We start from the raw sequence: 27958 nt of genomic DNA on the forward strand, positions 1-27958 counted from the left end.
CCCCGCCTCCGCCGCTTCACCCTTCGTCCCCACGCCCCGAAGGTTACAGCTATCCCTGTCCCTTTAAGGGGGCGGAACCAGGGCTCCGCTACTTCCGCCCCAAAGCCACATGGCGCCAACCGGGAGCTGAGCGGGTGAAGGCGAGGAGAAGAGCGCCCCTCAAAAAGATGGCTACGCCCCGGGCGCCGCGTTCGCGCCCGGCGGTGACGTCACTTCCGGGGCGGAGGAGGCTGAGTGGTGCAGTGAGGGACAAACAAAAGGAGGCGCCGGAGGGGCGCAGTGGCCGGCAGCGGGACAGAGCGGCAGGGGCTCGGGGCTGCCTGCTGGGCGGCCGGGCGCGGCGGGCCCAGGTGAGCGGGTGGGGAGGGGAAGGGGGCGCGAGCTGTCATTTCTTGAAATCAACTCCTGGACGTCCTCGGCCAGCTGCCCGGCCCCAGGCGCCTTGGGCAGCTGGGACTCTGCCCGCCGGGGCTGGCTCACTGGGGGCCTCCCGCGTCAGCTCGGTTCTGCCTGCCTCCGGGTTCCCCACGCCCTGGGTCACAGGGGTCCCCCCCAGCCTCTCCTCGGCGCCGCGGCGCGCGAGCCCCCTCCCAGGCACCCTAGTGCCTCCCTGCGCTCTACATACCGGGAGTTTCCGCCTCGGCTCCCCCAGGTCCCCTTGTCATCTCCTGGGTTCCCCTAGATCCCCACCCCTCCACACACACACACTCCCCCACTTACTGGAGGTTCCACCTCTGGGCCCTCTCCTTGGGACCTTTTCCCCCACCCCTTTTCAAAGGTTCTCCTGGGCTCCTGGCCCGTTCCTCTTCCCTTGGAACCCTCCCTCCTTTGGATCGGGCGGGAACTGTGCCCTGACTTGGGTGGGGGGAGGGCAGATTCGCTGGCGAGGCTCTTGGGGGCCTGTCTGGGCTGGGGTTCCTGGGAAGCCCAGTACAGGCGTCTGAGGTTCTGAACCCTGCCGGTGTCTTGTGCATCCAGATGGGCCTGAGAGCCAAGTCCGATGAGGTGCGGGCCAGAGACCTGGCAAAGTTGGCTGCCCAGCTGAAGCAGCATAGCCATGGGTTCTTGAGGCTCTCTGATGATTCTGCTTTCCCCTGGTCTGGACTGGAGTGAAACCGGGATTGGGCTGATTCTCTGCCGGTGCCAGTGCTGCCTTTTTTGGGAAGGAAGAGAGATGGTTGGGGGTGTTTCTGGCAGCAACCTCCTCCTGATGGGGACTTGGTTGGAAGGGTGGGGCCGTCTCTTCCCTAAGGGCTCTTTCCCTGCCTTACCCCCCTGAAGCCTTTCTGGGATGAGGTGTGAGGGAAAGGGAATTTGGGCCTAAATTGTAGAGGAAGGATTTGGTGGAGCTTAAAAGCTCCCAAGGGCCTCTCCTACCTTTTCCATTAGGAATTACCTTATTCTCCTGACGAACTGTGTATCCTGCCAGCTGCGTAGACAGACGGGCAGACAGACAGACGGGCAGACAGACAGACTGGAGGCAGGAGGAGGAGGTCTGATGTTGGTGGCGCTTCTTGTGGAGGGGATGGGGGAGTGAGAGTTTGTTCAGAGGGACTGGGCAGCGCCTTTGTGAAGGTCAAGTTTGGCTCTGGGCGGGGAGGGGGAGGCAAGGACGGATGACTTGTGCTGGAGGACTGGCTTTTGGAGAGGTGCTGGGGTGTGAATGACTGGCCCCCGCCACCCTGTATTCCCAGTTTTAGAGATTCTTTGGGGTTACCTCCCATGCCCACTGGGCCTTCCAGGGGCTGTGGAGCACACAGCAAGGGCCTGAGGAACGTTTGTGACTTCCCCCTGTAACTCACCCAGATCCTGCATCTCTTGGGCATGCCCACTAGGAACCTGTTTATTCTGCAGACTTCAAGTGGTCCTTCTGGACAGTGGGCGCTTGTGAGGATTGTCCCAGTGGGTCAGAACTCAGGGGGCTGGCTTGGCCCGGACCTCGCTTGTAGAGTTGAAGGGAAGGGATCAGCCTGTTCTCCTTACTCTCCTGAGAGTGGAGATGATTCTGGGTTTTCACACACTGATGGTGTAAGACCTCATGGGGAGTCAGGTGGGTTAGATGTGGGGCTCTAGAGCCCAGCACACCTCCTCTCCCTGCCTTGACTCATTCATTCATTCATTCATTCAACCATCCTTTGGTAAGTGCCTGGCCTGAGCCAGGAATGGTGCTAGGAGAACACGGTCCCTGGCTAGTAGTCTGGGAGGAGAGGCAGACAGGAAAACGTTGACACAGTGGCCAGCATAATGCTAACAATGTCTCAGAGGCAGCCCCGAGGAAAGACGCATTAGCTGTGGCTTAGTGTGCAGGGGAGTGGTCTGTGTGTGCTTCCCGGAAGAGGAAGGGTAAGGAGAATCAGTGCCAGTGAGTCCTGTGGCCTGAGTTCTGGGCCGGCCTCTGCCATGGGCAAGTGACTGGCTTTCCCAGCCTCGGTGTAAATCCCTCTCCTTGCCAAGTCAGACGGGGGTGAGGGTAGAGCCTGGCTTCTGTGCCTTCATGGACCCAGGTGCTTCTCTGCCCAGCCGCCATCACTCTGCGTGGGACTCTCTGAGAGGCTGGAAACCGTCTCTTGCTTCTTTCCTCGCAGCAGAGCCTGGGCATTGAGCAGCTGTGAGAAATGTTCCATGGCATAAGCAGCTGAAAGGCGCCACGATCCCTTTGTCTGTGTAACCATCTCCCCCCACCACCACCCCTTTCCCCTTCCTACTCCTTGTCGTTTCCCTCTTCACTAATGGCTGGGCCACACTCCCAGCACCTGGCTGGTTTAAAGGCTCCCCCTCCCTGGGAGAGGATGAGATGGTTGGAGGGCATCACTGACTCAATGGACACGAGTCTAAATGGACTCTGGGAGATATAGCGAAGGGCAGGGAAGCCCCCGCGTGCTGCAGTCCACAGGGGTCGCGAAGCGTCGGACACGACTGAGCAACTGAACGGGAGCAACAGCCCTATAGTGGTCTGATCACACTTCTCTCCCCACCCTCCTGACCTGTGAGCAGTTCTGAGCAGAGTGCCTGGCATGGAGTACATGCTCACTAAACGCTCCTCGATTGTGGATGATGGTTGGATTTTGTTTTCGAGTTGAGCTGAGGGCGTGTCTCTGCCTGGATCCGGCTCACCCCTCTGCAGCTCACCTCTCGCCACTTTCCGCCTCCAGCCCTGGATCCAGCCAGGCTGAACCGCTCAGCGTGCTCTAGAAGTCATGTTGTCTTCCCTCCAGGCAAACATGTGCTGTCCCTTCTGCCTGGAATGCTCTCTTTCCAACTCCCACTCTTTCCCAGGAAGTCAGCTTAGGCAACACCCTCTCCAGGGAGCCTTCCCTGACCCGACTCGTCTGGGTCTAGTGCTTCTTCCCCGTTCCCAGAGGGCCCAGGTTCCCCCAGCAGAGCCCCAGGTACTCAAGAGCCAGTGATAACTTTTGCCTTGGCATCTCCCCAGTAGACTGTCCGATTCTCTGGCGTCACCCTGGTCCAGACCGGGCAGCGAGCAGGGGCTCTGAAACTGTCGGCAGCCCAGCAGGTAACGCTGATTCCCACACACCTCCCTGCTCACGGTAGCTCTTGCTTCCTCGTAGGCAGGCGGCTTCCATGGAGCGAAAGGAATGCCAGGACCCTGCCCAGACAGACGTGGGCCAGCCTCAGCACCATCAGCTAGCTCACAGATAGCAGAGCCGTCCTCAGGGTAAGGACTGGGCCCCCTCCCTCCAGGCCACCCTCGGCCCCCAGGCAGGGGGCAGAGGGCAGTGTCCCTGTCCCCACAGCCCTTTGCTCTTGCTGTAAGGCCAGGGCTTCTAGGACAGGGGTGCAGAAGACAAAACTCTTCTTCCTTCTCCCAACTCAGGGGTCAGCTGCATAGCACTGGGGCTTCCCAGGTGGCGCTAGTGGTAAAGAACCTGCCTGCCAGTGCAGGAGATGTGGGTTTGATCCCTGGGTCAGGAAGATCCCCTGGAGGAGAGCATAGCAACCCACTCCAGTATTCTTGCCTGGAGAACCCCACGAACAGAGGCGTCTGGCAGGCTACTGCCCACGGAGTCACAAAGAGTCAGACACGACTGAAGCGACTTAGCACATATATGCACGCCATACCCAGCAGGTGTGAACCTGCATTGTGAACCCCTGGCTTTTGTCAGTCTTGGGTGGTGGTTCATGCTGTCTCGTGACCATGTTTCCCAAGGTATGTTCCGTGGGACACCAGTTTCTCTGGGCACAGTGGTCAGGTGACTCCAGGAACAGTAACTTGTCATGGTCCGGGCTGCAGGACCTCTCAGAGCCTTGACGGGTGTCTCAGAGCTGACTGAGAGCGTGAGTCTCTGAGAGAGAGCCAGCGAGTTGTTTTTCCCCCACACTGTCACGTGGACATCTTTGAAGATGGGGGGGGCGGTGTCTTGGCCTCTGCTTTGGAGAACAGTTCCCAAAGGCAGGAGTGTCCACCGGTTAGAACCCAGACGCTGTGGTCAGACCTGGGTGTGAGTCCCAGCTGCCAGATGCTCGATAGGTGACTCTGGGCCAGTCGCTGTGCCTCTCGGAGCCTCAGTTTCCTCATCTGTGAAAAGAGGGTGATATTAGCTCCTTGCCTCCCTTGAGAGTATCTTGAAGATTAAATATGTCAGTACAGGGAAGGTGGCTCAGGGTGTCCTCAAACATGTTCTCTAAGCATAGTGGGTGTGGGTATAAGCTGCTTAATTTGTAAAACAAACCCAATCAATGATTTCTTTGGTCATTTGTGGAAGCTCAGACAGTGGCCTTGATCCACCCTCACCCACCTCCCCACCCCTGCTGTTTATAGACATGGAAACCGGGGCTCAGAGGAAGGAAGCAACTCATCGGGTCGGGTCGGAAGGCAGGGATGTGGGGCTGGAGCCAGGTCCTGGAATCCCAGACTGGGGTCCTTTATTCTCCATGCCTTCACCTCCCACCGTGGCTTTTTGTTAAGGTAGGCCTTGCCCTCCTCAGCCTGGATTTTAGAAGAAATGGTATCTCCAGGGTTTTTTGTTTGTTTGCTTTGCTTTGCTTTGTTTTTGTAATTACCAGCAAAGTTGCACGCCCTCATGTGTTTTTTTGTTTGTTTTGTTTTGATTTTAATGCCTTGTGGAAAGCTCAAGTCTCCTGTGGTCCCCGTCTCCAGAGACCTGAGAGGGGAGGGCTGGATTTGCCCGCATGCATTGTTAGCATTTGCCTTTTTTCCTAAACTCAAGTCCGTCCTGTTAGAGCTGCTGGTTTGCTGCTTTCTCCTGTCTCATTGCACAGTCCTCCCTGGACCTCTTTCCCGGTGAGGGTCGAGCTGTGGGTGAGTCCCGCCAGAAGGCCCCTACCCACTCCCGTTCCCACAGCGCTCCCCTGCCTCCCCATCCCGGGGTTTCTGAGCTGTTTGTCGGGACATTTACAGCAGCAGAGGGCGGTGGGAAGTGCCTGCTGTGTGATTCTGTTGACTGTCTTGTTTACTGGGACAAGGTCAGCAAACCCCAGGCCTGCCCCGTAGGAGTTTCCTGTTGGTTTTGAAGAACTCTGCCAGCACCCCCTGCCCCAGTAGCAGAGGCCTGAGCTCAGTTCTCTGGCCAGCGACGAGCAGGAAGCAGCACATCCTACTTATCTGAGATCAGAACTCCTCCTCCTTGCCGGGGAGGAATGGCCTGGGCCAGCCCGAGAGGTTTTGGCCTCCAGGTCTGGGCCCTCTTCTGTCTGCCTGAGGCAGGGCCACAGTGTGGCGCTGGCCTGAGCCTGGCCCTGACTCAGTTCACCAGGCCGTCCTGGTGGATGGTTTGGTCTCGGTCCCCCGAGCACTCCTCTTAGGTTTTAGCCTTGAGAGTGGACAGGCGAAGCGAAGGTGGGGCGCTGCCCTGGGGCCAGGATCTCAGGATACCCCGCTGGGGCGTAGATACCTCTGGCTAGATTTTTCTTTTTCCGGCAGAAGGGACCCCTGGGTAGCCTGATGGGCAGAACCACCCTGAGAGTCAGGTCTGTGCAGAGGTGCGTCCCTCTGCTGGCGGAGCTCAGCTTTCCATCCAGACCGTCTGCCTCTCCCGTTTCTTCTTCCCAGTCTTTCCTGGAATCTTTTTCCTTCTGGCACGGGCCTCTTTGGGCCACCTCTGGTGGGGGCCCCAGACCTGGCCTCTCGGTGGACGACGCTCTGCTCGCCTTCCTTCTAGCAGCAGAGCCTTCATGTCCATGGTGGCTGTGGTCCGAGCCCAGGTGGCGGGCTGGTCACCAAGAAGTTTGCCATCTGACACACCACAGTCTCCTGGTTGAGGGCGCATTACTTTTCCAGGTGAGGAGACCAGGGCTGGAGGTATGAAGGTTCTTGCTGGAAGTTGTACAGTTCAGGTGGTAGAGCCAGGACGTGGACCTGGGTCTGTGTGTCTGGACAGCTGTGCTTTTTTTTTCTGATCGGTACCTGTTTTTTTTTTTTTTTCTTTTCCTTTCCATTTTTTTTTTATTTGGCTGCACCGGGTCTTAGTTACAGTATGTGAGGTCTTTAGTTGCAGCATGTAAGATCTAGTTCCCTGACCAGGGATCGAACCCGGGTACCCTGCTCTGGGAGCACAGAGTCTTAGCTACTGGACCACCAGGGCAGTCCCAGCCTGTGCTCTTTCTAGCCCATCTCTCGTTTGTCTTTTTCTCTAGGTTCTCTGGCTTGTGGGTACTTCAGAGTTGTTTGGGAGCTTGTTCAAAATGCTGATTCCTCTGGACCCATCGCCACAGGCCTGCAGCGACTGAGTAGGGGGTGGGCCCAGGAATCTGCATTTTGAAGAAACTCCCCAGGCCGTCGTGGGGCTGAGGACCTGCCAACCATGCCGGTGAACACTGACCAGGGCTTCTCCACCGGCCCTGGTCTCAACCTCCATCTGCCACCAGGCGCCCTTGGCATGGAATCAGGGCTGGGCTCCCTTGGGCCCCGGATCTTAGTGACTTCCTAGCGTGTGTAGGGTGGGAAGGCTGAGGTTTCTAGAATGACTTTTCCTCCCAGCCACAAACATCTCCCTGCTCTCTTCCCCATGTGTTTCTATTGCATTTCACATCTCGTAGGAAGTTCTATGTTTAACCGTCTCTTGAGGACTTAAAACCTCCAAATTAAATGGACACTGAGATACAGCCTCAAGTCTGGAGCCATGTTCCACCAGAGAAGCAGCTGTAAAATTCCACGGCTCTCACATGCCACCTGGGCACCCCAGAGGCACCTCCACCAACCTCATACCCCTGGCAGAGTCGGCCTGTGGACAGACATGCCAACTGGGTAGGGCCACACAGAAGTCCTGCCGTCACATCTCCTGGCTGGTAACCTGGGGGCAGCCCTTTCCAGTCTGGAGAGCTGGGCAACAGGCAGCTTACCCTTGGCCAGGCCCCCCTCACTCGCAGTCCCCTGGGACCTCGGCAGATGCGTCTGTGACCTCTCTTCGGGGCTTCTGCCCACTTTTCGTACCCTGTCTGGAAAGGCGGTGCTGGTGTTCAAAGCAGATCAAGACCTGTCTTCAAGGCCCTTCTGCCCCGCATGGAGCCAGACCCAGATCTGGGCTCCCTCCCAGAGTTTCTTAAAACTGTACCTAAGAGACCAGAGATATCAGAGGATGGCCTTCTGGAGTTCCTTGCAGAGACCTCGATTCCAGGTACCCCTCTGGAAACAGGGATCTTGTCCCAGGAAGCATTTGCAGGGTTCTGCGTGCCCAGGTAGGCCCAGGAGACCTGCTGGCCTTCGAGACAGGCAGGCATGCAAGGGAAAGGCAGACCAGACGGGTGGCGGTCTTTCCCGCCATCTCCTAGCTGTGTGGCCTCAGGCAGGCCAGTTAACCTCTCTGGGCCTGACTTCACACCCCTAAAGGGACTGATAAAACCTCCCGTAAAAAAAAAAAAGAAAAAATCAGCTAACATTACAGAGTCTTTCTATGAGGCAGGCTCTGAGCCAAAAGCTTTCTATGGACCGCCGCCTCAGTCCTCACCGCCGCCCTGACCAGGAATACCATTTCCTAGATGAGGAAACCAGGGACCCGGGAGGGAAGTGACTCCCAGGTCCATGCGCCAGTGAGGCGGGGAGCTGTACCAGGTTCCCGGAGGTTGGGAGCCGAGGCCCTGGACGCGCCAGGCCCGGTGCTGACGCGCAGGCCACGTCAGTGACCCAGAGCCCATGGCAGTAACACACCCGCCTGGTGGGGCAAGGGGGCCGGCCTGAGCCTCGGACCCGGCCTGCGGCCTCTGTGTGCTTGGCCGCAGGGGAACCAAGGTGGGTGTCCTTCACCGGTCACCTTTCCCCCAGGAGGCCACCGCACCCTTGCAAGAGCGCTTGAGGACCAACCTGTTTGGGAGGCCCGGCCCACATGGAGAGCAGTTTGGAATGGAAACTTGTTCCCTCCCTGCTCCAGACTGCCTCCCTTCTTCTTTCCCCGAAAGTGAGGGTGTGCCCTTCGACGCAGGGCGCATGGAGCCAGGCAGCACCCCCAGCCCACAGCTGCTGACTCACCCCGGTGGGTGTGGGGGCCTCAAGGGCAGCACCGGCTCTGGGGCGGGTGGGGGCTGGGTGTCCCAGATGATGGGTGGGCCCTCTCCTCCCCCCGCCCCCTCGCCATCCACCCCTACCTCCGGCCCCTGCTCTGGGAGCAGAGGAGGCCCCAGGGTGCTGACCGAGGAGCAGATTCACAGGCCCAGAGTGCACCCAGGGCAGGGCCAGTGACCCAGTGTCTTCCTCGGATCTCTTGGGAAAGGCCCTTCCCCCTTCCCTGGGAGAGCCTTGGAGGGCCAGCCTCCTCAAGCGTGGTACAAGGAGGGGCGAGGGGGCCAGCCTCGGCCTCCCCTCCCTCCCGCCTGAGAAGTATTCCCAGCCTCTCAATTTGGGTTTTAACAAAGGGCTCTCTGTGCCCTGTTTACCCACAGCCTGGCTGGCCTGCCACGGCTCAGGTGTAAAACCCAAGCGCTGCGGGCTGGCGTGGGGGTGGTCGGAGCCTGCCTGCTTGGCCACCCTCTGGACGGAGGGGCGGCATGTCGTTTCTTCGACTTCCTTCCCCATCTGCGAGAGGCCCTGCGAGGACATCAACAGTGTGGAGCGGGCTTGACCCCTCAGGGTGGTTCTGCGGGTGGCTCGCCAGCTCTCTGTCTGGTCCTGGAGTCCTGAGCCGGGGCTGCAGGAGTGCAAGGCCCTGGAGTGTGGCGTCTTGAGTCCTGGGAGGTCCTGGGGGCTCGGGGATGCCTGGTCTGTGCTTGGAGGGGCTTGTGCTTGGGGCTCAGCCCTCTCTCGGGTATTTGTTCCCCAGTGAATTCTGGGAGGGCTCTCTGCAAAGGCAGGTGGATTAGATCAGCACAGTGCGTCTCCCTGTGTGCCGGCCTTGGGTTGTGCCATAGACATGCACTGTGCTCTTTTTAATTCTCACACTAAGCCTCTGAGATTGGTAGTATAACATTCCCATTTTATAGTCGAGGAAACTGAGGCTCAGAGAAGAGCACTCATTGGCCCCGGGCTCTGAGCCCACCCACACTGAGGCCTGGCCTCCCCGTGCCCCATGTGCGCGTGTTAGGGCACACCTGGGTAGGGCAGGCAGGAGCGGGCAAACCTTTTTCATACTCAACAGATAGCAAGTACTAGTTCTTGTAAACTATTTTACACTCTTCAGAAAGCACACAATGAGGAAGGTCTTTTGTTTCTTTTCCCAGTTATTTTTTTCTACTCACAGAAGTACCAGATTTGAGTACCAAACATGGAAATCATAAAGTATTTGTCCATTTTGTAACATTTTATATCACTTTATAATACATGATACATCATGTACCTTAAAGATTGGTCAGCATTGTTTTTTTTTTTTTTTGACTGTGGCTGGTGGCTCGTGGGATATCAGTTCCCCGACCAGTTATTGAACCCAGGTCACCACAGTGAAAGCTTGGAATCCTAACCACTAGGCCACCAGGGAACACCCAGCATCTTTTATTATTACTTAATATCTCTTGGACATCTTTTGGGTCACTGTATACAGATATGAGGTAGGTAGCATTGTTTTTGTTTTAAAGTTGCAAAAAACAAGTCTTGGGCTAAATAATTTGCCTGGTGTGTTGTCGTTTAGTTGCTAAGTTGTATCCAATTCTTTTGCGACCCTATGGACTGGAGCCTGCCAGGCTCCTCTGTCCATGGGATTTCCCAGGCAGGAATACTGGGGTGGGCTGCCATGTCCCTTCTCCAGGGGCTCTTCCCCACCTGGAGATGGAACCCGCATCTCCTGTATTGGCAGGCAGATTCTTTATCACTGACCCTCCGGAGATTCACTGATTCGCCTGGAGTCATGAATTGTTTCATGTACAGCTGGATTTGAACCCGCATCTCCCCAACTCCAGAGCTATTGCTCTTCACACTCCCTGGGATCTGTCTGCCACCATGGGGAGAAGAGGGGCCCTCTGGGTTGCCTCAGGAACCTGGTCTCACTTCTCCATCTGCGGGTGCTGCCCAGTGGAAAGGGTCCGACTGCTTCCTGCTCACTTTCCGCGTCTCCCTGGGGCGGGGAGGACCAGGCGGGGGTGATGCTGCGCTGCGCAGTATCGTCAGAGGCCACAGGTGCTGCTGCGCCGGCTAGGAGCAGGCCAGGTAGAAAGAGTGGAGTCTGCTGCCCTGGCGATGGCCTAGTAGCTGCTGCCTCCTTCTGAGCCCCGCAGGTGCAAAGACCAGAGAGCAGACCAGTCCAGAGGGGGAGAAACAGATGGTTATTGTGGTGAATTCTGTATGAGACAGTTTAAGCACCTGCAAAAGTTATGAAACTAGAACAGATATCTTTGTACCCAGGACTTAGCTTTGCCAGATCTTAATGTTTTGTAATTGCCTCAGATACACACACACACAGATGCACACACATACACATAGAGATACACACACACACACACACTCTCTCTCAAATCATTTCAGATGCAGTTGAAGCCTCTTCCCCAATCCCATTTTCTTCCCTCTTTAGATGAAATTACCAGCTTGATTTTGGCGCTCTCCTTGCACTTGGTAAAGAATCTGCCTGCAATGCAGGAGCTTCAGATTTGATTCCTGGGTCAGGAAGATCCTCTGGAGGAGGAAATGGCAACTCACTCCAGGATTCTTGCCTGGGAAATCCCACGGGCAGAGGAGCCTTAGAGGGCTACAGTCCATGGGGTCGCAAAGAGTTGGGCATGACTTACTGACTAAACAAGAACATGCGTGTTTCTAATACCTGTGCCGCAGTTGGGTATATACATTGCAGAAAACCTTAGATAATGTGTGTATTCTATAGCTTGTTTTGAGGTTCAGCATTGTTTTGGACATTGTTTTGGGAAAGAAATGACAACCCACTCCAGGATTCTTGCCTGGAAAATCCCATGCACGGAGACTGGTGAGCTGCAGTCCACGGGGTCACAGAGAGTTGGCCTCGACTAAGCACTTCACTTTCACTTTTTTTCATGTTGATACATGTTGATACTTTCATGGCTTCAGCATTTCACTGTATTCTCGGAGTAATTCATCCTTTCTCCTGTTGTTGGATATCTAGGTTTTTGACTTTTTGCTATCAGGAACAACTCTGGAGTGATCATTTTTGTCCGTGGCTTCACACATACATGTAAAGCAACCCTCAGAGCCTTAGGAGCCAAATTGCTGGGTCAGAGGATACATGCATGCATTCTATCTTCTCATCTAAGAATTCAACATTTTTGGCCAATCGCAGGGGAATGAAATGGCTGGTGATTGTCTTAATTTGCATTCCCTGATTAACAACAAGATTAAGAATTATTTCATACGTGAATTTCCATTGTGTTTTTTTTCTGTGAATTGTCTATTCATGGTTTGCCATTTTTTTTTCCCCTATTAGTTTGTCTTTTCTGTGTATCTGGAGGAGTTCTGGCTTTGTTCTGGGTATTAATCCTTTGGCAGGTAAACCCACTGCAAGTGTCTCCTCCAGGTCTGTGGGTGCATTTCACTTACTAGGTCCTTTGATGTGCGTCCATTTTAACTGTAATGTGGTCCATAGATGAGCCTCTTCCCATAAGGATTTGTACTCATTTGGGATAAGAGATCTTTCTCCGTCCTAAAGACATTAAGGTGGTCTGTTAGATTTTTCTTTAAACATTTGCAAGTTTTGCCTTAGGTCTTGAATTTATTGGAATTTATTTTCCTGCAAGTCGATAGATGGGGCTGTGCTTTTCTTCTGTGGGTAACTAGGCCAGCTCCATTTATGGACGCCCGTTCTTTTCTCCCCAGCCTGCAAAATCGACACTGTCACTGTCTACGTTTCCAGAAATTTTGGGGTCTCTTAGGCTTGCTCGGGGCTTCCCTGGTGGCTCAGAGGGTGAAGCATCTGCCTGCAATCCCAGAAACCCGGGTTCGATCCCTGGGTCAGGAAGATCCCCTGGAGAAGGAAATGGCAACCCACTCCAGTATTCTTGCCTGGAAAATTCCATGGACAGAGAAGCCTGGTAGGCTACAGTCCATGGGGTTGCAAAGAGTCAGACACGACTGAGCGACTTCACTTACTCACTTAGGCTTGCTCTTCTGGTCCCCTGGTCCATCTGTCCATCACCACATCAACACCGAATTGGTCGAATTCCGAGGCCTTTATAGTAGGTCTCCTCCCACGTTAGTCTTCCCAGGTATCGTACCTGTTCTTGATCCTTGGGAATCTTGATTTTTAAAAATCTTTTTTTCTTAATTCCCTGAGTAACGTATTCTTATAACAGAAAACAGAGGTAAGTCTGGGGTTAAAAAAAGGTTATAAATGTCAGTCTAATGTCACTGTCAGTATTTTTTAAATATACGTCTAAGTTATTGCAAAAGGCTTATTCCTCTATCATGGTCTCGTTACCTCCTTTTTGCATTGAAGATATTTTGTCATGTCGTCAGGTCATCAAGTGTTTTGCTGTAACATGTTTTCATTGTTTTATAGTATTCCATCATCAGATCATTAAATGGGTATTTAACTGATCACCCAGTAACAGGCATCTGGACGGTTTCCAGTTCTCCTGGGGTATAAATAACACCACGGTGAATGTCCCTGTAACTAAACTTTTGTCCTAGAATCTTGCCCTGACGATTGCCCACCTCCTTCCTGTCACCTCCCCCTCCCAGCTCAGCCCAGTTCAGCAAACCTTTACTCCACTTTCTGTGTTCCGGACTCTGCATGGGGGCTGGGATGAGTCTGGAGCGGTCCCTGCCCTGCAGGGCTCCCAGCCTACCTTGCTGACCTCGCTATGGGTAATCTCTTGCCCATGAGCTTTCACGTGGTGCAGCTGGGGTGAATCCCAGCTCGCAGTAGCTTTAAGTGATGCCTCTGTTCTGGAAAAAGGGTTAGAGCAGAGGACAGCAGGACACACGGCCTTTTTGTCTTTCTCAGCCGCCTGGATTTCAGCCCTTTAATCTTTATCTTCTATTCAGGATCCTCTCCAAATTCTCCACCTCTTGGGGTTGAGACCTGACCCAACCAGACTCCCCATCACCGCCCCCACCCAGATTGCCCTCTGAGAACCACAAAAGAACACCTGAACTCTCCACCTGAGGGCTCAGTTTTTCTTTCTTTTCTTCTAGGCTCTATTTATTTTAAATTCTATGCTACTTTTCAATCACAAAGGTAATGCCTGCTGGTAAAGACATTACAGTTTCCTTTCATCCTGCCTCCTGTTCCCACTCTTAACAGGGAGCCATTCCCCAAGTGGGTCAGGGTTTATCAACATGGCAATGTATTTATTTATTGTTCTGAATCTCGCTTTATTTTCAAAATGGCATTACACGCAGAGCTCCTTTATTCTGCTGAAAAGGCACTGTTGCATTCTGGCGGCCTCTTGAAGGGACCAGGATCTGCTCACCGCCCGCCTCTTGTGTGCCCGGCCTCATCTAACTGTGTCCCCATGCCAGGTGTCAGGGCCAGCATCGCGGGCGCTTTTCCTTCTGTTTTCTTCCATCATGCTCCGGTTCTGTGCTCTTTTCATCCACCCATCAGCTGTCTGCTGAAGTCAGGATTGCCGTCGGGGGCCAGGTCTGTGCCTGTCTCAGCCTCATTGCACAGATGGGGGGACCAAGGCTCAGAGGGGTGAAGTCCCCTGCCCAGCGTCACTCCACTGCTGAGTGGCAAAGCCTACCTGGCCCTCCCTCTAAGCCCCCATCACCGTACTCCTTGCTCTCCACCTGCCTGAGGTTCCCCCCGCCCCCCACAGGTTGTCTGGGAAACCTCACTTACTCCTGTGACTCCCTTATAGTCCGGAGAGTTTGGCAGGGCATCTGTTACCACGGGCATTTTATCACAGAGAGACGAAGTCTGGGCTGCTGGAGGTGCCTCCCCCTCCCTGCTGGCTTTAGGCAGGGGTGGCCAGGACAGTGAGTGAGTGTCTGGGTGATGCCAGTGGGGAGGGAGGTGTTGGAGTGAGCCGAAGCCTGGATCGCACGCCCCATGATCCTTGACTGCCTTATGCAAAACGTGGGCACACCCATGGGAGATTCTGTATTCCTCTCCTGATGGGGAAACAGGCCCCAGAGAGTAGCTCTTGCACACCTCTGCTGGGGGCAGTCCTGGCTGCAGAGGCCTCAGTGCAGGAAGGGGATGAACGCACTGCCTGCAGGAAACTTTCTGAAAAGGGCGTTTTCTGTAACTGGGAGAAAAGGTCCCCACTCCCTTGAATCTGCCCCCTTTACCTTATAGTGCTTTCCTGACCATCCCCAGGTAGGCCTGGGGTAGCTGTGGGGTGGGAGCTGCTCCCTGGAAATGCTGCTTGTCGGGGCTCCACCCCAGATCTGGGTTGAAGGTGACAGGCAGTGTGACGCTGGGCACATGACCTCTCTCCCCGAGTCTCAGTTTCCCTATCTGTAAAATGGGCATGTGGAATATTAGTCAGCCTGGAAAAGGAAGGAAATTGCTTCCTTTTCCTGGCACCTGATACTCAGATGGTAAAGAATCTGCCTGTAATGCGAGAGACCCAGTTTCGATCCCTGGGTCAGGAAGATCCCCTGGAGAGGGCATGGCAACCCACTCCAGTATTCTTGCCTGGAGAAACCCCATAGACAGAGGAGCCCGGCAGGCTACAGTCCATGGGGTGGCAAGGAGTTGGACAAGACAGCGACTTCCACTTTTACAACATGGAGGCACCTGGAGGACATTATGTTAGGTGGACGAAACCAATCCCCAAGGGACAAATAGCGCATGATCTGCTTCTGTGAGGTCCCTGGAGTAGTCAGATTCATGCTGCCAGAAGGAATGGCGGTGCTCGGGCTGGGGCGGGGAGGGGGAGTCAGTGCTCTCGGTGGAGACAGTTTCAGTTTTACAAGACCAGAAGAGTTCTGGAGGTGGGTGGTCGGTGATGGCCGAGCAGCAGAACGAACTACCTTACGTGTATTTTACAGCATTGAGCACTCCTGGGCTCCGAGGGCTCTGGGCTGGGCCCTCATTCTCAGAACAAGGAGTGGCTCCAGCTGTGGGTGTCTCCTCACCTTGAGTCACCAGCTCCTCGGCAGGTCCCTGCGCCGGCCCTCCCTGCCTGAGGGGGCTCTGCTCCTTCTCCTGGGGAGGGCTGGGCAGGAACCGGGAGGGAGGGGCGCCCACAATTGCCTTAGCTTCCTCCCTGGCCCCCACCCCCACTCTGCCGGGCCAGCCCACCACCCCCAGGCCACGCCCTTCCCCCACCCCACTTCTTCCCCTTGCCTTCTCAGGCATGCTCTTGATACCTTTAGCGCCTGCTGTGTGCGGCAGGCCCTTGCCCTCCAGCAGCATCTGGGCGGAGATTGAGGATGGATGACAGCCAGCCCAGGCTGCCTGCTGCCCTCTCTGCCCAAAGTGCTTTAGAAGCTTGGGATTCCCTGGGCCTTTCCCAAAGCCTTGCAAGCAACCTGCCCTGACCACCCGGCCGTCTCTTCTTGGGGACCCATCCAGGGCAAGGCACCACATCCCTGGCCCCCTGGGGACGAAAGCCTGGGCCTTGGTACCTGTGCCTTCTTTCCAGATTTCCCCCAAAACGCCATCAGAGAGGGGCGGGGACTTGTCCAGAATCCCACAGTGAGTTAGTGGCAGAGGCCAAAACGTGGTACAGCTAGAGAGCAACCCCCCACCTCGCCAGGTCCCCCAGTGAGGCCAGGCCTGCCCTTGTCAGCTGTGTGGCCTGGGCCCCTGGCCTGACCCCTCTCAACCCCTGTGTCTTCTCCCAGGGCTGAGGAGGTGCCAGGAGCCCCCAGGACCATCACAGGACTATCCCCTCCACGAAGCCCTTCTCAGCAGGGAGGTGTAGCCATGGTTTACAGAGAGTTCAGAACGAAAGTGTTGAGGGGGCCAGGAGGAGCCAGACACACTGGGTGGACGGGATGGTCTCCCCCTTGGAGCCTCCGGGTCCCTCACCTGTGATGGAGAGTGGACCTCCCACCTCAGACCCAAAACAACGTAAGCAAAGCCCAGGACAGCAGGGCCTGGTCCTCCTGGTGCGAGAGGCAGGCTGTTCTCCATTGCGTGACACACCCACTCCCCCGAAGCAGCAAGGCTGCAACCACATCCTGCCTGGTCACAGACTGCCCCCACCCCCAGTGCCTGGCAGTCTGCCTCGGCGGTCCCAGCCCCGGACTTTCCAGGGGCAGGCTCTCGCACGCCCTCGGGCCCTCGGTCCTGTCCCCTCCTCCCTTCCGGTCGCCAGACTTTGGGCGGCTGCCTGGACGTGGACTTGGGGAGCCAGGAAGGGAGGGAGGAGTTGTCGGGGTGTCATTCAGCTGTTGGGGGGGGCCGGCTACGTGATTCAGCATCCCCTGGATGCCCGCTCGCCCAGGAGTGTGGGTGGCGCGAGGAGCCAGTTGGTCATTAGAGGGCCTTCCTGCGGGGTGGGCACTTACCAGGAGGGCCGACCCCCTGGGCTGGAGCCGCCAGCCCAGGGCGGGTAGTGGTGTCTGCTGGCCCCACGGTGACCTGAGCTTTGGGAATCCTGGCAGGAGGGGGTCAGGAAGCAGGACTCCTGGGCTCCACCTCTTGGCACTGCCCTGTGTGGGTCCTTGAGCAGTGGGGGGACAGCGAGCCTGAGCCCTGGGGAGGACTCGCGTGGGGAGGCTTCAGTTTGGTCTCGGCTCTGCCCCAATTGTAGAGTGACATTGGGCAGGTGATGCCGGTGAGCCTCTCAGTTGTCCCCATCTGTGAAATAGGGCCCTGCATCTGGATGTCAGAGCAACTCCACGAGGTGGACCCCATGGTGAGGGCTTAGCCTGGTGCCTGGCACGTGTCCGTCTGTTGAGCACCCCGCTTCCCTCAAGGGCTCTAGGTTTGCCTCCCTCCTGTCCTTACCCGTGCGTGCCCACGATATGAGCATCTGGCGTTTGCAGGGAGGCCCTGTCCTCCGAAGTGTTTGTCACTATTAATACTATCAGTAATCAAAATAAGGTCCCCAGTCTCATAACCTGGGGCCTTTGTGCCTCTCCCCACAGACCCATTTGTCAAAACACAGGTATTTAAATCTTGGTTTAAAAATCTAGACTCTGGATTAGAAAACGGTAAAATGTAAAAATCACATTTTTTTTTTGCAGGGAATGTTCTTTTTAAAAATTTTTTATTTATTTGGCTGCACCGGGTATTGTGGCCTGTGGGATCTATTTCCCTAACCAGGGATTGAACCCGGGCCCCCTGTGTTGGGAGTACAGAGTCTTAGCCACTGGACCCTCAGGGAAGTCCCCAAAATCATAATTTTATCTGCGAAAGGACTGGAAGGTTATCACTCAGTGAAAAGTTAACAGGGGTGGGTGACTCTGGGTGGTGTTCTTACAGGGTTTTTTTTTTTTCTGTCCATAATGCTTTATACATTTTCCTGATTGTTCTCCAGTGAACACCTAGTCCCTTTCTTGTCTGTTACAGCCTCATGGCCCTAGCAGCACTGTAAGAGTGACGTGTCCTGGCAGGGTGCTCCCTGCTGGCCCAGGGATTCAGGGTTTCTTCGCGGGTTCGTTTTGTTGCACACCTTCCCCCTGGCTGCGCTTCCTGAATGTGGCCTCGAAGTCAAGCGTTAAAAAAAAACAGACTCCCAGGCTCTACCCAGGACCTGCCGAATGGGACTCTGCTGGGGGAGAATCTGCTGCTGTTCTAAATTTCTTTACAAACACACGTGGATGCACACAGCCGGAAACAATCTGACGTAAATGCCCTCAGCGTGTGACCCTGTCATCCTGCTTTCTAGTCCTGCTGCCCAGCCCCTCCTCCAGGCACCCGTCATTACAGCCTGCTGTGTGTTTGTCTTTCCTGCCGCTCTCCCCACACACCCAGAATCCTGTGTGGCCGTATTTACACGCACACACACGTGGAACGTTTTAAGCTTCCTTATTTGTTCTGTAGAAGCTAATTCATAGTCCACCCCCTCTTCTACACTTGGCTTTTCTCACACTTTGAATAAATCTCTTCAAGGACTTTGAATTAATCTCCTGGTGGTCCAGCGGTTAGGACTCTGACCTCTACTGCAGACGGCCTGGGTTCAGTCCCTGGTGGGGGAATTAAGATCCCGCAAGCTGTACGGCCACTCTTAAGATCACTGGTGTGGCTTCATGGCTCCTGGTTCTGAAGGAACTGTAAGTTTTCAGCTGGCCCCTGTGGTTGGTCTTATCATTAACAGGATGGGGTCTAAACAGGACTTCTGGACTGTTCCTGCTGGAAGGCGGGGGTCCCTATGAGGTTCTTTAGTGATCTGTCAGCATGGCCTGGACTTCATGCCTCAGCCTTCCTATCTGTGGAATGGGGAGGCTGCCCACCTTCCCTGCGGTGGTTTCCCTCCAGCCACCCAGTGACCATCTGGTTTCTGGACCAAGGCCACTCCGTGGGCTGCCCTGTGAGTGTTGCCCAGCTAGTGTGACTCACAGCTAGCCTCGAGGTGGAATTTTGGACAATGGGTCCATAGTCTCCTGCCCCTGCCCCCCGGGTCTCAGAAAGTCCAGCTACCCCCCAGTAACCCCCTCCTGTGGTCCCTTTCAGGTTGAACCATGATTCCGGTGACAGAGCTCCGCTACTTTGCGGACACGCAGCCAGCGTACCGGATCCTGAAGCCGTGGTGGGACGTGTTCACCGACTACATCTCCATCGTCATGCTGATGATCGCTGTCTTTGGGGGCACGCTACAGGTCACCCAAGACAAGATGATCTGCCTGCCCTGTAAGTGGGTTACCAAGGACTCCTGCAACGACTCGTTCCGGGGCTGGGCGGCCCCCGGCCCAGAGCCCTCCTACCCCAACTCCACCATCGGGCCGACCCCCGACCCTGGCCCCACCGGCATCAAGTACGACCTGGACCGGCACCAGTACAACTACGTGGACGCCGTGTGCTATGAGAACCGCCTGCACTGGTTCGCCAAGTACTTCCCCTACCTGGTGCTTCTGCACACGCTCATCTTCCTGGCCTGCAGCAATTTCTGGTTCAAGTTCCCGCGCACCAGCTCCAAGCTGGAGCACTTCGTGTCCATCCTGCTCAAGTGCTTCGACTCACCCTGGACCACGCGGGCCCTGTCGGAGACGGTGGTGGAGGAGAGCGACCCCAAGCCGGCCTTCAGCAAGATGAACGGCTCCATGGACAAGAAGTCGTCGACGGTCAGCGAGGACGTGGAGGCCACTGTGCCCATGCTGCAGCGGACCAAGTCTCGGATCGAGCAGGGCATCGTGGACCGCTCGGAGACGGGCGTGCTGGACAAGAAGGAGGGTGAGCAGGCCAAGGCGCTGTTCGAGAAGGTGAAGAAGTTCCGGACCCACGTGGAGGAGGGGGACATCGTGTACCGCCTGTACATGCGGCAGACCATCATCAAGGTGATCAAGTTCATTCTCATCATCTGCTACACCGTCTACTATGTGCACAACATCAAGTTCGACGTGGACTGCACGGTGGACATCGAGAGCCTGACAGGCTACCGCACGTACCGGTGCGCCCACCCGCTGGCCACGCTCTTCAAGATCCTGGCGTCCTTCTACATCAGCCTGGTCATCTTCTACGGCCTCATCTGCATGTACACACTCTGGTGGATGCTGCGGCGCTCCCTGAAGAAGTACTCGTTCGAGTCCATCCGCGAGGAGAGCAGCTACAGCGACATCCCTGACGTCAAGAATGACTTCGCCTTCATGCTGCACCTCATCGACCAGTACGACCCGCTCTACTCAAAGCGCTTCGCTGTCTTCCTGTCGGAGGTGAGTGAGAACAAGCTGCGGCAGCTGAACCTCAACAACGAGTGGACGCTGGACAAGCTGCGCCAGCGGCTCACCAAGAATGCGCAGGACAAGCTGGAGCTGCACCTGTTCATGCTCAGTGGCATCCCCGACACTGTGTTCGACCTGGTGGAGCTGGAGGTGCTGAAGCTGGAGCTGATCCCCGACGTGACCATCCCGCCCAGCATTGCACAGCTCACAGGCCTCAAGGAGCTGTGGCTGTACCACACGGCCGCCAAGATCGAGGCGCCTGCCCTGGCCTTCCTGCGAGAGAACCTGCGGGCGCTGCACATCAAGTTCACGGACATCAAGGAGATCCCACTGTGGATTTACAGCCTGAAGACGCTGGAGGAGCTGCACCTGACCGGCAACCTGAGTGCCGAGAACAACCGCTTCATCGTCATTGACGGGCTCCGCGAGCTTAAGCGGCTCAAGGTGCTGCGGCTGAAGAGCAATCTGAGCAAGCTGCCGCAGGTGGTCACGGACGTGGGAGTGCACCTGCAGAAGCTGTCTATCAACAATGAGGGCACGAAGCTCATCGTGCTCAACAGCCTCAAGAAGATGGCCAACCTGACGGAGCTGGAGCTCATCCGCTGCGACCTGGAGCGCATCCCCCACTCCATCTTCAGCCTCCACAACCTACAGGAGATCGACCTCAAGGACAACAACCTCAAGACCATCGAGGAGATCATCAGCTTCCAGCACCTGCACCGCCTCACCTGCCTTAAGCTGTGGTACAACCACATTGCCTACATCCCCATCCAGATCGGCAACCTCACCAACCTCGAGCGCCTCTACCTGAACCGCAACAAGATCGAGAAGATCCCCACTCAGCTCTTCTACTGCCGCAAGCTGCGCTACCTGGACCTCAGCCACAACAACCTGACCTTCCTCCCTGCTGACATCGGCCTCCTGCAGAGCCTCCAGAACCTGGCCGTCACGGCCAACCGGGTGAGTGGCCCGTGGCAGGGCAGGGGTGTGTGTCTCTGGACAGTCTGGCACCCCTGAGTCTGGGGTCTGCAGCTGTGGTTCCCAGAAGCACCTAGGGGAGGAGCTGGATGAAAATCCAGATTCCCAGGTGGCTTTTCCCCCCGCCGCCCCCCAGCCCAGACCCGCTGAATCAGGATCCGTGGACTGGGGAGCCTGTCTCGACTGCAGGATGTGGCCAAGTTCTGCTAGGAGGGATGGTGTGCCGGTCCCCAAGGTGGCTTTGGGCAGGTTCCTTGGAGACGGGGATGTCCACAGGCAGGAGTCTTCTCTGTCAGGGCCCGGTGGTGGGAGGCAGGACTCGGCCTAGGGCTTGTGGTATCTTCCTCAGCTTGTCCTGGACCAGACTTGGAGCCCAGGATGGGCCCACCCAGGACAGAAACTGTGGGTGCCTGGTGCACCTCCCAGAGCCACTTATACCCTCTACCCTCTCTGCCTGTCGAGGGTGGAGAAAGGCAGAGTTGGGCTCCGCTGGGGCTGGCTTGTCACCACCTGTCTTTCTGGAGAGGAAATTGTGCAAACTGTCGTGGGCCTGCAGAGCTGAAGGCCACACCCTGGCGGTGATCTAGACCTTTCTCGGTTCCTCCGCACCCACCCCTTGCCTGTCTGGGGAAGCACGCCCCGCCCCCCCCCCACCCAAGGGCCCCTCTGTGAAAGCAGGCGGGTAGAGGTTTGAGGGCAGGTGGTCCTGTGGCTTTGTGGCCTGGCCTCTGCCACAGCTGCCGGGGTGCCTTCCCTTTGCCCTGCCCACTCCTGCTGGGGACCTGATGCTGGAAGGAAGTCTTCCTAGTTCCTACTCTGGGTGGAAACCCTCTCGAAGGGAGGCAGGTGGTTTCAGGGAGGACAGCAGGGGCTTGCTTCAGCAGTTGGGAGGCAGCAGCCCCTGAAATGCCCCCATTCCTGGGAGGGACACGCCCTGTCCAGCATCACTCACACAGGAGGGTCAGGCACCCCAGACCTCTGACCGCTGGAACACCTCCGCTCTTCCCCAAGCGTCTCTCCCTGGGAACCAGAGATTGTGACAAAGCGTTCCTTTCCCCCCATATTATACGCATGCGCACGTATGAGAGCATACAGGGGTGACGGTCAGATCCCAGGCTGCTTCACTCTCGAGATCTGCCCCCAGGGCCCAGGACAGGCCCACTGCCCACCAGTCAGGAAAATTTGACTCCTGGGAGCAGCCCCATTTGGGGAGGAGGGGACAACCACAACCCTTTCTTCAGCATGTGGAGGGGGACCAGGCGGCTCCCCGCCAGATACCCAGTGGAGGAGGGTGTGGCTGGCCCCCAGCCGGGCACCCCGTCCTGCCCACCCTTCCCGCCTCCCCAGCTCTTTGCTCCAGGAGCAGCTGTCAGGGTCACGCGTTAACTGAGGTCACCCTTCAGGAAGCGGTGGTGGCGCAAGGCACGCAGTCCCTGAGGAAGGAGACCCTCTGGCCCCCAGTTCAGCACAGTGCTTCATCACGTCCTGTCCCCACCCCCTGGAATCCCAGAGGCCTTTGTAGGGAAAGAAAGTTCCTTCTAGCCAGACTTGGTCGGGCCCCTCCTCCTTCCCAGCGGGAGCCCTCCCTGCCTTCCTGCCTCCCTCTGGGCCTAGCGGTTCCTTGGTTCCTCGTGAGTCACCCCCCCCCCCACCCCCGGGCTACTGCCTGTGAAGCGGACAGGGTGGGTGAGTGTGGGTCGACTCAGGCCCTCACCTCGGATTTTCTCAGATTTCAAGTCATGCTGACGAATACCTTGTTAAGGGTCATATTCCTTCCATGGTTATTTGAATATTCATTCATTGATTTGGCAAGTGTTCTCTGTGCACTCCTAGTGGGGAGCGAGGAGCCGGGGGTCCCCAAGAACCAACAAGGCCCCCTGGTCCATCCTGACCTCACTGCTTGCAAGGACAAACGGGTAACTCGAAGGTAGCACCCTGGACTGTGCCAGGGGCTGGGCTCAGCCCAGGGCAGGCAGGTCTCCTGGAGGAGGGGACGTCTCACCTGGCCCTGAGGGATGAGGAGGAGTCAGCCATGTGAAGAGAAGAGGGAACTTCTAGCAGGTTCTGTCCACAGGGAACTGAAAGCCGGGGGTGGACCGGTGAGCTGAGCCTCTGGAATTTGGACTCCCCCCACCACCGAAGCCAGGGCTGAAGGCATCTTGTTTTTCCCACTTGGTTGCAGATTACCTGCCTCGTGTCCCTTCCTTCCCTCTGCTATCTGACGACCTGGATCTTGACTCTTCTGTCCAGTGCCTGACTTGGGGCAAACTGTCCACCAAATTCCCCCTGACTGATTGAGGGAGGAAGGGTCTGCCTTGGAATGCAGAGAGCTGGCTCTCCCTGGAGCGCCAGGGAGGCGGGGGCGGGGCAGGACAGAGGTCCAGAGCTATAGAAACCTGCGTGCAGGGTCTTCCCTGCGGTCCAGTGGTTAAGGCTTCGCCTTCCAATGCAGAGGGTACAGGTTCCATCCCCGGTTGGAGAGCTAAGGTCCCACATGCCCTAGAGCCAGAAGAATGCAAACTTAAAAAAGAAACAATATTGTAACGGACTCAGTAAAGACTTTACAAGCTGTCCACATCAAAATAATTCTTTAAAAACAAACCTGCTTGCAGCTGTCAGGAGGGGGTGCGGCCTGTTCTCACTTGGCTGCCTGGGTGGCTGGAGGGTCCTTGAGGCAGGACGAAGCACCGGTTTTCAGAGAGGAGAGGGTAGGTTCCGTGTTGGGATGTCCAGGGGACCAGGTTAAGTCAGCCTGAACCTGAAGCTCAGGGAGTCATCCCCCAGGCTCCTGGGTGAAGCTCAGTCCTTCCTGAGTCTGGGAGGGGTAGGGGGTGGGCTAGAGGGTGGGGGCTGGGGAGTGTGGCTGGAGCCTTTGGGAGGGGCAGTGGAGAGCAGGGCCAGGCGGGTGGGCGCGCTGCCCGTGCCGGAATCGGGTGATGACAGAACATGGGCAGGTCCAGTGGGCGAGGAGTGGCCGCGGGTGGCTCTGGCCAGGTAGTTTCCAGGGCGGGCAGGGGTAGAAGCCGGCTCCTGGCGGGCCAAGAGAGACGGCATCTTTCTAGGCGGTTTGTCGGGAAGGTCGCAGAGGCTTCTGGGAGGGCTGTCTTGTTTTTTCCAAGGGCCAGATGGACTTGAGGGATAGCCAGTGTTGATGGGGGAGCCGTCGAGGTCCCTGAGGAGGTGGGCGAGGGCGGGATTGGGGTGATGGGAGTCGACTTCGTGCCTTCAGTGCACGAGCACACCTCAGGAGGAAGGACAGAAGCGGCCAGGGCGGGGGACCGAGGCATCAGAGCCACCTTCCCCTCCCTCTGTGGGGCCTGCAGAGAGCTGGCCGCAGAGCGGGGGTGCCCCAGGGAGGGAGTGTGTCAGGGGAGAGCCCCGATGTGAACCCCAGTTCTGCCACCCGCTGGTCCAGTCCTTCCTGTTCCCTGGCCACTGTCTGTGTCACCGGAGGAGGCCAGTTTTGGGTGCAGTGGGGTCTCTGGGAGGCTCTGGTCCTGCCGGAACCCACTTCTCATCTGTCCTCTGGCCTTCCTGGAAGCCATGCCTGCCCGATTCCTGACCATTGGGCACAGCAGTGGCAGGTTTGTAGGCCAGGTCAGGAGTCTCCTTTAAAACATCCACAGTGCCCCTCTTGGCATGGCCTCTGCCTGGCCTCAGCATCCTCAGCAGGAACATGCGGATGGTGACAGAGCAAGCTGCCCGTCACCCTTCTGTAGGCTCGGGGCCCATCCCCTGGCTCCTGCTCTGCTGGAGGTCTCCCTCCTGTCCGCCATATCTGAAGGAGCTGGTAGGAGAACAGGCTGAGGAAGTACTCATGTCTGTAGCTGATTGCTCACAGGAGGGCAGGGAGGAAGCCAGCCTTTATGGGGCTCTTCCCATGTGTCCCCACCTAGCTGCACCCTTTGCTCCTTGCTCCACCAACAGAGTGGACAGTTAGAGCACGGACTCTTGAGCCAGATTCATGTCTTGGCTCCACCGCTTTCCAGCTGTGAACCTCTCACCAGGCTGGATCCTTCAGGGCCTCAGTTTTCTCATCTGTAACGTGGAACAAGTGTTTCCAAAGTACTTGCAGGTAGTTCTGAGAGTTCAACTATTAATACCATCAGTGCTCAGAGTGAACCTGTCCTGTAGTAAGCGACAAGTGGGTGTTGCCTCTTATTCAAACTTTGCAGAATCAGGAGAGGGCCCTGAATGGCCAAGACTGGGCTCCCTGCACCCACCCTCAGCCTGTGACTTGACAGATAAGGAAACTGAGGCCCAGGAGGGGAAGTGACACAGCTGGGATTCTGACCCTGTTGGTGAGCTCTCCCTAGTTCTCAGCTGAGGTTATAGAGTTTTCTCAGCAGGCTGCTGTGCTTTCATAAATTGTTCTTAAACCCAGCAGGACCCCCAGCCTGGCTCCTGGTGAGCCCTGGGTGGTAGAGGAGGGGATGGAGCTGGTAGCAGCTGACTCCTGTGATTTGCTTTGGAAGGGGTGGGGGGTACCAGGTGCTGGGAGACAGCAGGGAGCATGGCACACCCAGCCCTGCCCTCTCAGAGTCCCTGGGTCTGCCAGTGACAGGAGATCAAGCAGTTTTACCACATGGAGGGATCAGTGCTGTTGGGGGAACATGGTCGCCTTAGGTTACCAGGAGGTCAAGGAAGGCTTCCTGGAGGAAGTGACAGCAAAGCCAAGACATGCAGAACACGGGGGAGTTAGCCAGACTCGGGCCCAGCTTGTGCTGGTCCCTGAGGTCCGGGGTAGCTGAAATGGGCATCAGAGAAGGTGCCAGTGCCTGGGGGAGGGAAGCCGGGGGCCCCGAGGCCCAGGTCCCAGTTGCGTCTGCTTCACTGTGCCCTTTTCTCCTTGCCTCTAGATCGAGGCACTGCCCCCTGAGCTCTTCCAGTGCCGGAAGCTGCGGGCCCTGCACCTGGGCAATAACGTGCTACAGTCGCTGCCTTCGCGGGTGGGCGAGCTGACCAGCCTGACCCAGATCGAGCTACGTGGCAACCGGCTGGAGTGCCTGCCTGTGGAGCTGGGCGAGTGCCCACTGCTCAAGCGCAGTGGCCTGGTGGTGGAGGAGGACCTGTTCAACACCCTGCCCCCTGAGGTGAAGGAGCGGCTCTGGAGGGCCGACAAGGAGCAGGCCTGAGCGTCCATGGGTGTGGAGCACGCGTGGCCCGGAGTGGGCGGCCTGCAGCTGGACCTCCATGCAGGCCTCGGGCCCAGGAACCCAGGAGCCCCGGATGGACCACCAGCCCAGCCTGTCAGCGGGGGCGCTGGAGCCGGGCCGGGTGACAGGACCGCACCTGAGGGGCTGGCCCCTTTTCTTCTCGAGACTCGTGCCCCCCAGGCCGGGCGCCTGAGGGGGAGATCAGAGACCTACACTCCGTCTCCCAGCGAGCACAGTATTTGGACAATCAGGGCCTGCTCCCTGGAGGCCATCGCTGCCCCAGAGGCTGAGCCGACGCCAGAGGTCCAGGGACACCTTCTTAGTTCTTGGTATTTATTTTCTCCACCTCCCGCCCCCTCACTCCAGATAACTTATACATTCCCAAGAAAGGTCAGCTCAGATGTGGGGGGTCTTAGAGGAAGCGTAGCCGTATTTCCGTTTTCCTTTTCTTGGTGGTCCCGCCAGCATTTAGCGCCCACCCAGACGTGAGCAGAGCGGTCCAGGGTGAACCAGCTGTGAGACAGTCACCTCGGAGGTGCCAGGCTGGGCTCTGGGGGCACAGCCTGTGGGAAAGCAGGCCGCCAGGCAGAGAAGCCAGGCCCGGGGTTTGCTGTCACAGTTGAGATTTTTTTTTTTTTTTTAAGGAGAAAGAAGTTTTTTGAAAATTGATGGTTTGGGTATCAAAAAGAAAAAAAAACTTAAAAAAAAAGGACACTAAAGGCCAGTGAGTTGGAGTCTCGGAGCAGGACAAGCGTCCTCCCTGAGCAGAGCAGCAGGGCACTGAATTAGCTTCCTTCCCCCGGGGTGCAGGCTGCAGGCTGCCTCCGGTCCGCGGTGACCTCAGTCCAGGAGTCTGTTTGTTCCTCTCCCCTCCTAGAGCGGGGATTATTTTGTTTTGTTTTTTTTGGTGTCTTGTTTTCTTTCTCCTCCATGTATCTTGGCAGGCCCTCGTTTCTGTGGCTGTTGGCCAAAGGGAATGTTCCGGAGCTGCCAAGAAGGGAGGGGACTCGGGTCGGCTAATCCCCAGATGAACGGTGCTCCGCCCCCGCCCCCCTCCCCGCTGTTGCCCCCCCCCCACCGCCGGCCTGCCCCCTCACCCTGACGTTGTTGCAGTGTTAAGGAGTCCAGAGGAGCCACCTCACCTGGACTCTGCTTTCCCACCTCATGTGTCATGAGTTAGCCCAGTGCCACCACTAGCCTGAGCTGCTGACGTCAGCGCTGTCCCCACCTGGTGACGTGCCACCCAGTCCTTCAGCACGGGACACCTGGAGGCGGGGTCGCCACCGGGCTAGACGGGCTCTCCAGGTTCTGGATACGGTTTCTGTCCCAGGCGCCCAGCCCACGCAGCGCCTGGTGGTGGGAAAGCCAGCTCACTTTATTGAGATCAGTCTCCGGGGACCCCGCCATCTTCGATCGATCACTTGGACACTAAGGCACGTTCTAGCGTCTCTCGTCTTCACGATTATGTCCATTTGTCCATTTGTGTTTTCCGCGCCGTGTCATCAGATGTAATCCTCAGAAATAACGCACACTAGCCTCTGACAACCATGAAGCAATCCGTTACACGTGGGTCTGAACTTGTGGACTTGGTTCAAATAGCAAATAAACCTATAACAGAAAGTGGCCTTTGAAGGTCTTCATGTCCCTCGGGTCTCTGAGGTCCACTCGACCCCATGGTCTCCGGGAAGATAAGGAACTCTGCTTCCCTACCTGCCCCATGAAGCCAGAAGCCCCTCAGAGG

At 56.8% G+C, this 27958-nt stretch overlaps 2 protein-coding genes across 6 annotated transcripts in view; one reads left to right on the top strand and one right to left on the bottom strand.

Moving 5' to 3' along the window:
* LOC128055749 (uncharacterized) overlaps positions 1-26 on the bottom strand; it is a 48420-nt gene extending 48394 nt beyond the window's left edge. The window contains 1 exon segment of the mRNA XM_052648284.1: positions 1-26. The gene's annotated coding sequence lies outside the window, so the exon portion shown is untranslated.
* Positions 27-27834, top strand: LRRC8A (leucine rich repeat containing 8 VRAC subunit A). 5 transcript variants are annotated; one of them, XM_052649366.1, is made up of 5 exons: positions 27-350; positions 3570-3676; positions 4781-4927; positions 18879-21043; positions 25921-27834. In XM_052649366.1, exons 4-5 carry the CDS (start codon positions 18887-18889, stop codon positions 26194-26196), a joined length of 2433 nt encoding a protein of 810 aa, XP_052505326.1. In that variant the 5' UTR covers positions 27-350; positions 3570-3676; positions 4781-4927; positions 18879-18886; the 3' UTR covers positions 26197-27834. The 5 variants fall into 5 exon arrangements, with proteins under 5 accessions (XP_052505326.1, XP_052505325.1, XP_052505323.1 ...); XM_052649365.1 differs by lacking the exon at positions 4781-4927 and adding an exon at positions 18318-18478; XM_052649363.1 differs by lacking the exon at positions 4781-4927.
* The last annotated feature ends 124 nt before the right edge of the window (positions 27835-27958 follow it).

The sequence above is a fragment of the Budorcas taxicolor genome, chromosome 11 (genome assembly GCF_023091745.1).
Source record: "Budorcas taxicolor isolate Tak-1 chromosome 11, Takin1.1, whole genome shotgun sequence".
Classification (NCBI taxonomy): Eukaryota; Metazoa; Chordata; class Mammalia; order Artiodactyla; family Bovidae; genus Budorcas; species Budorcas taxicolor.

Coding starts and splice junctions, on each gene's coding strand:
- LRRC8A (XM_052649366.1), top strand. CDS start 18,887: ATGATTCCGGTGACAGAGCTCCGCTACTTTGCGGACACGCAGCCAGCG. Junction 21,044..25,920: donor TGGCCGTCACGGCCAACCGG/GTGAGTGGCCCG, acceptor CCTTGCCTCTAG/ATCGAGGCACTGCCCCCTGA.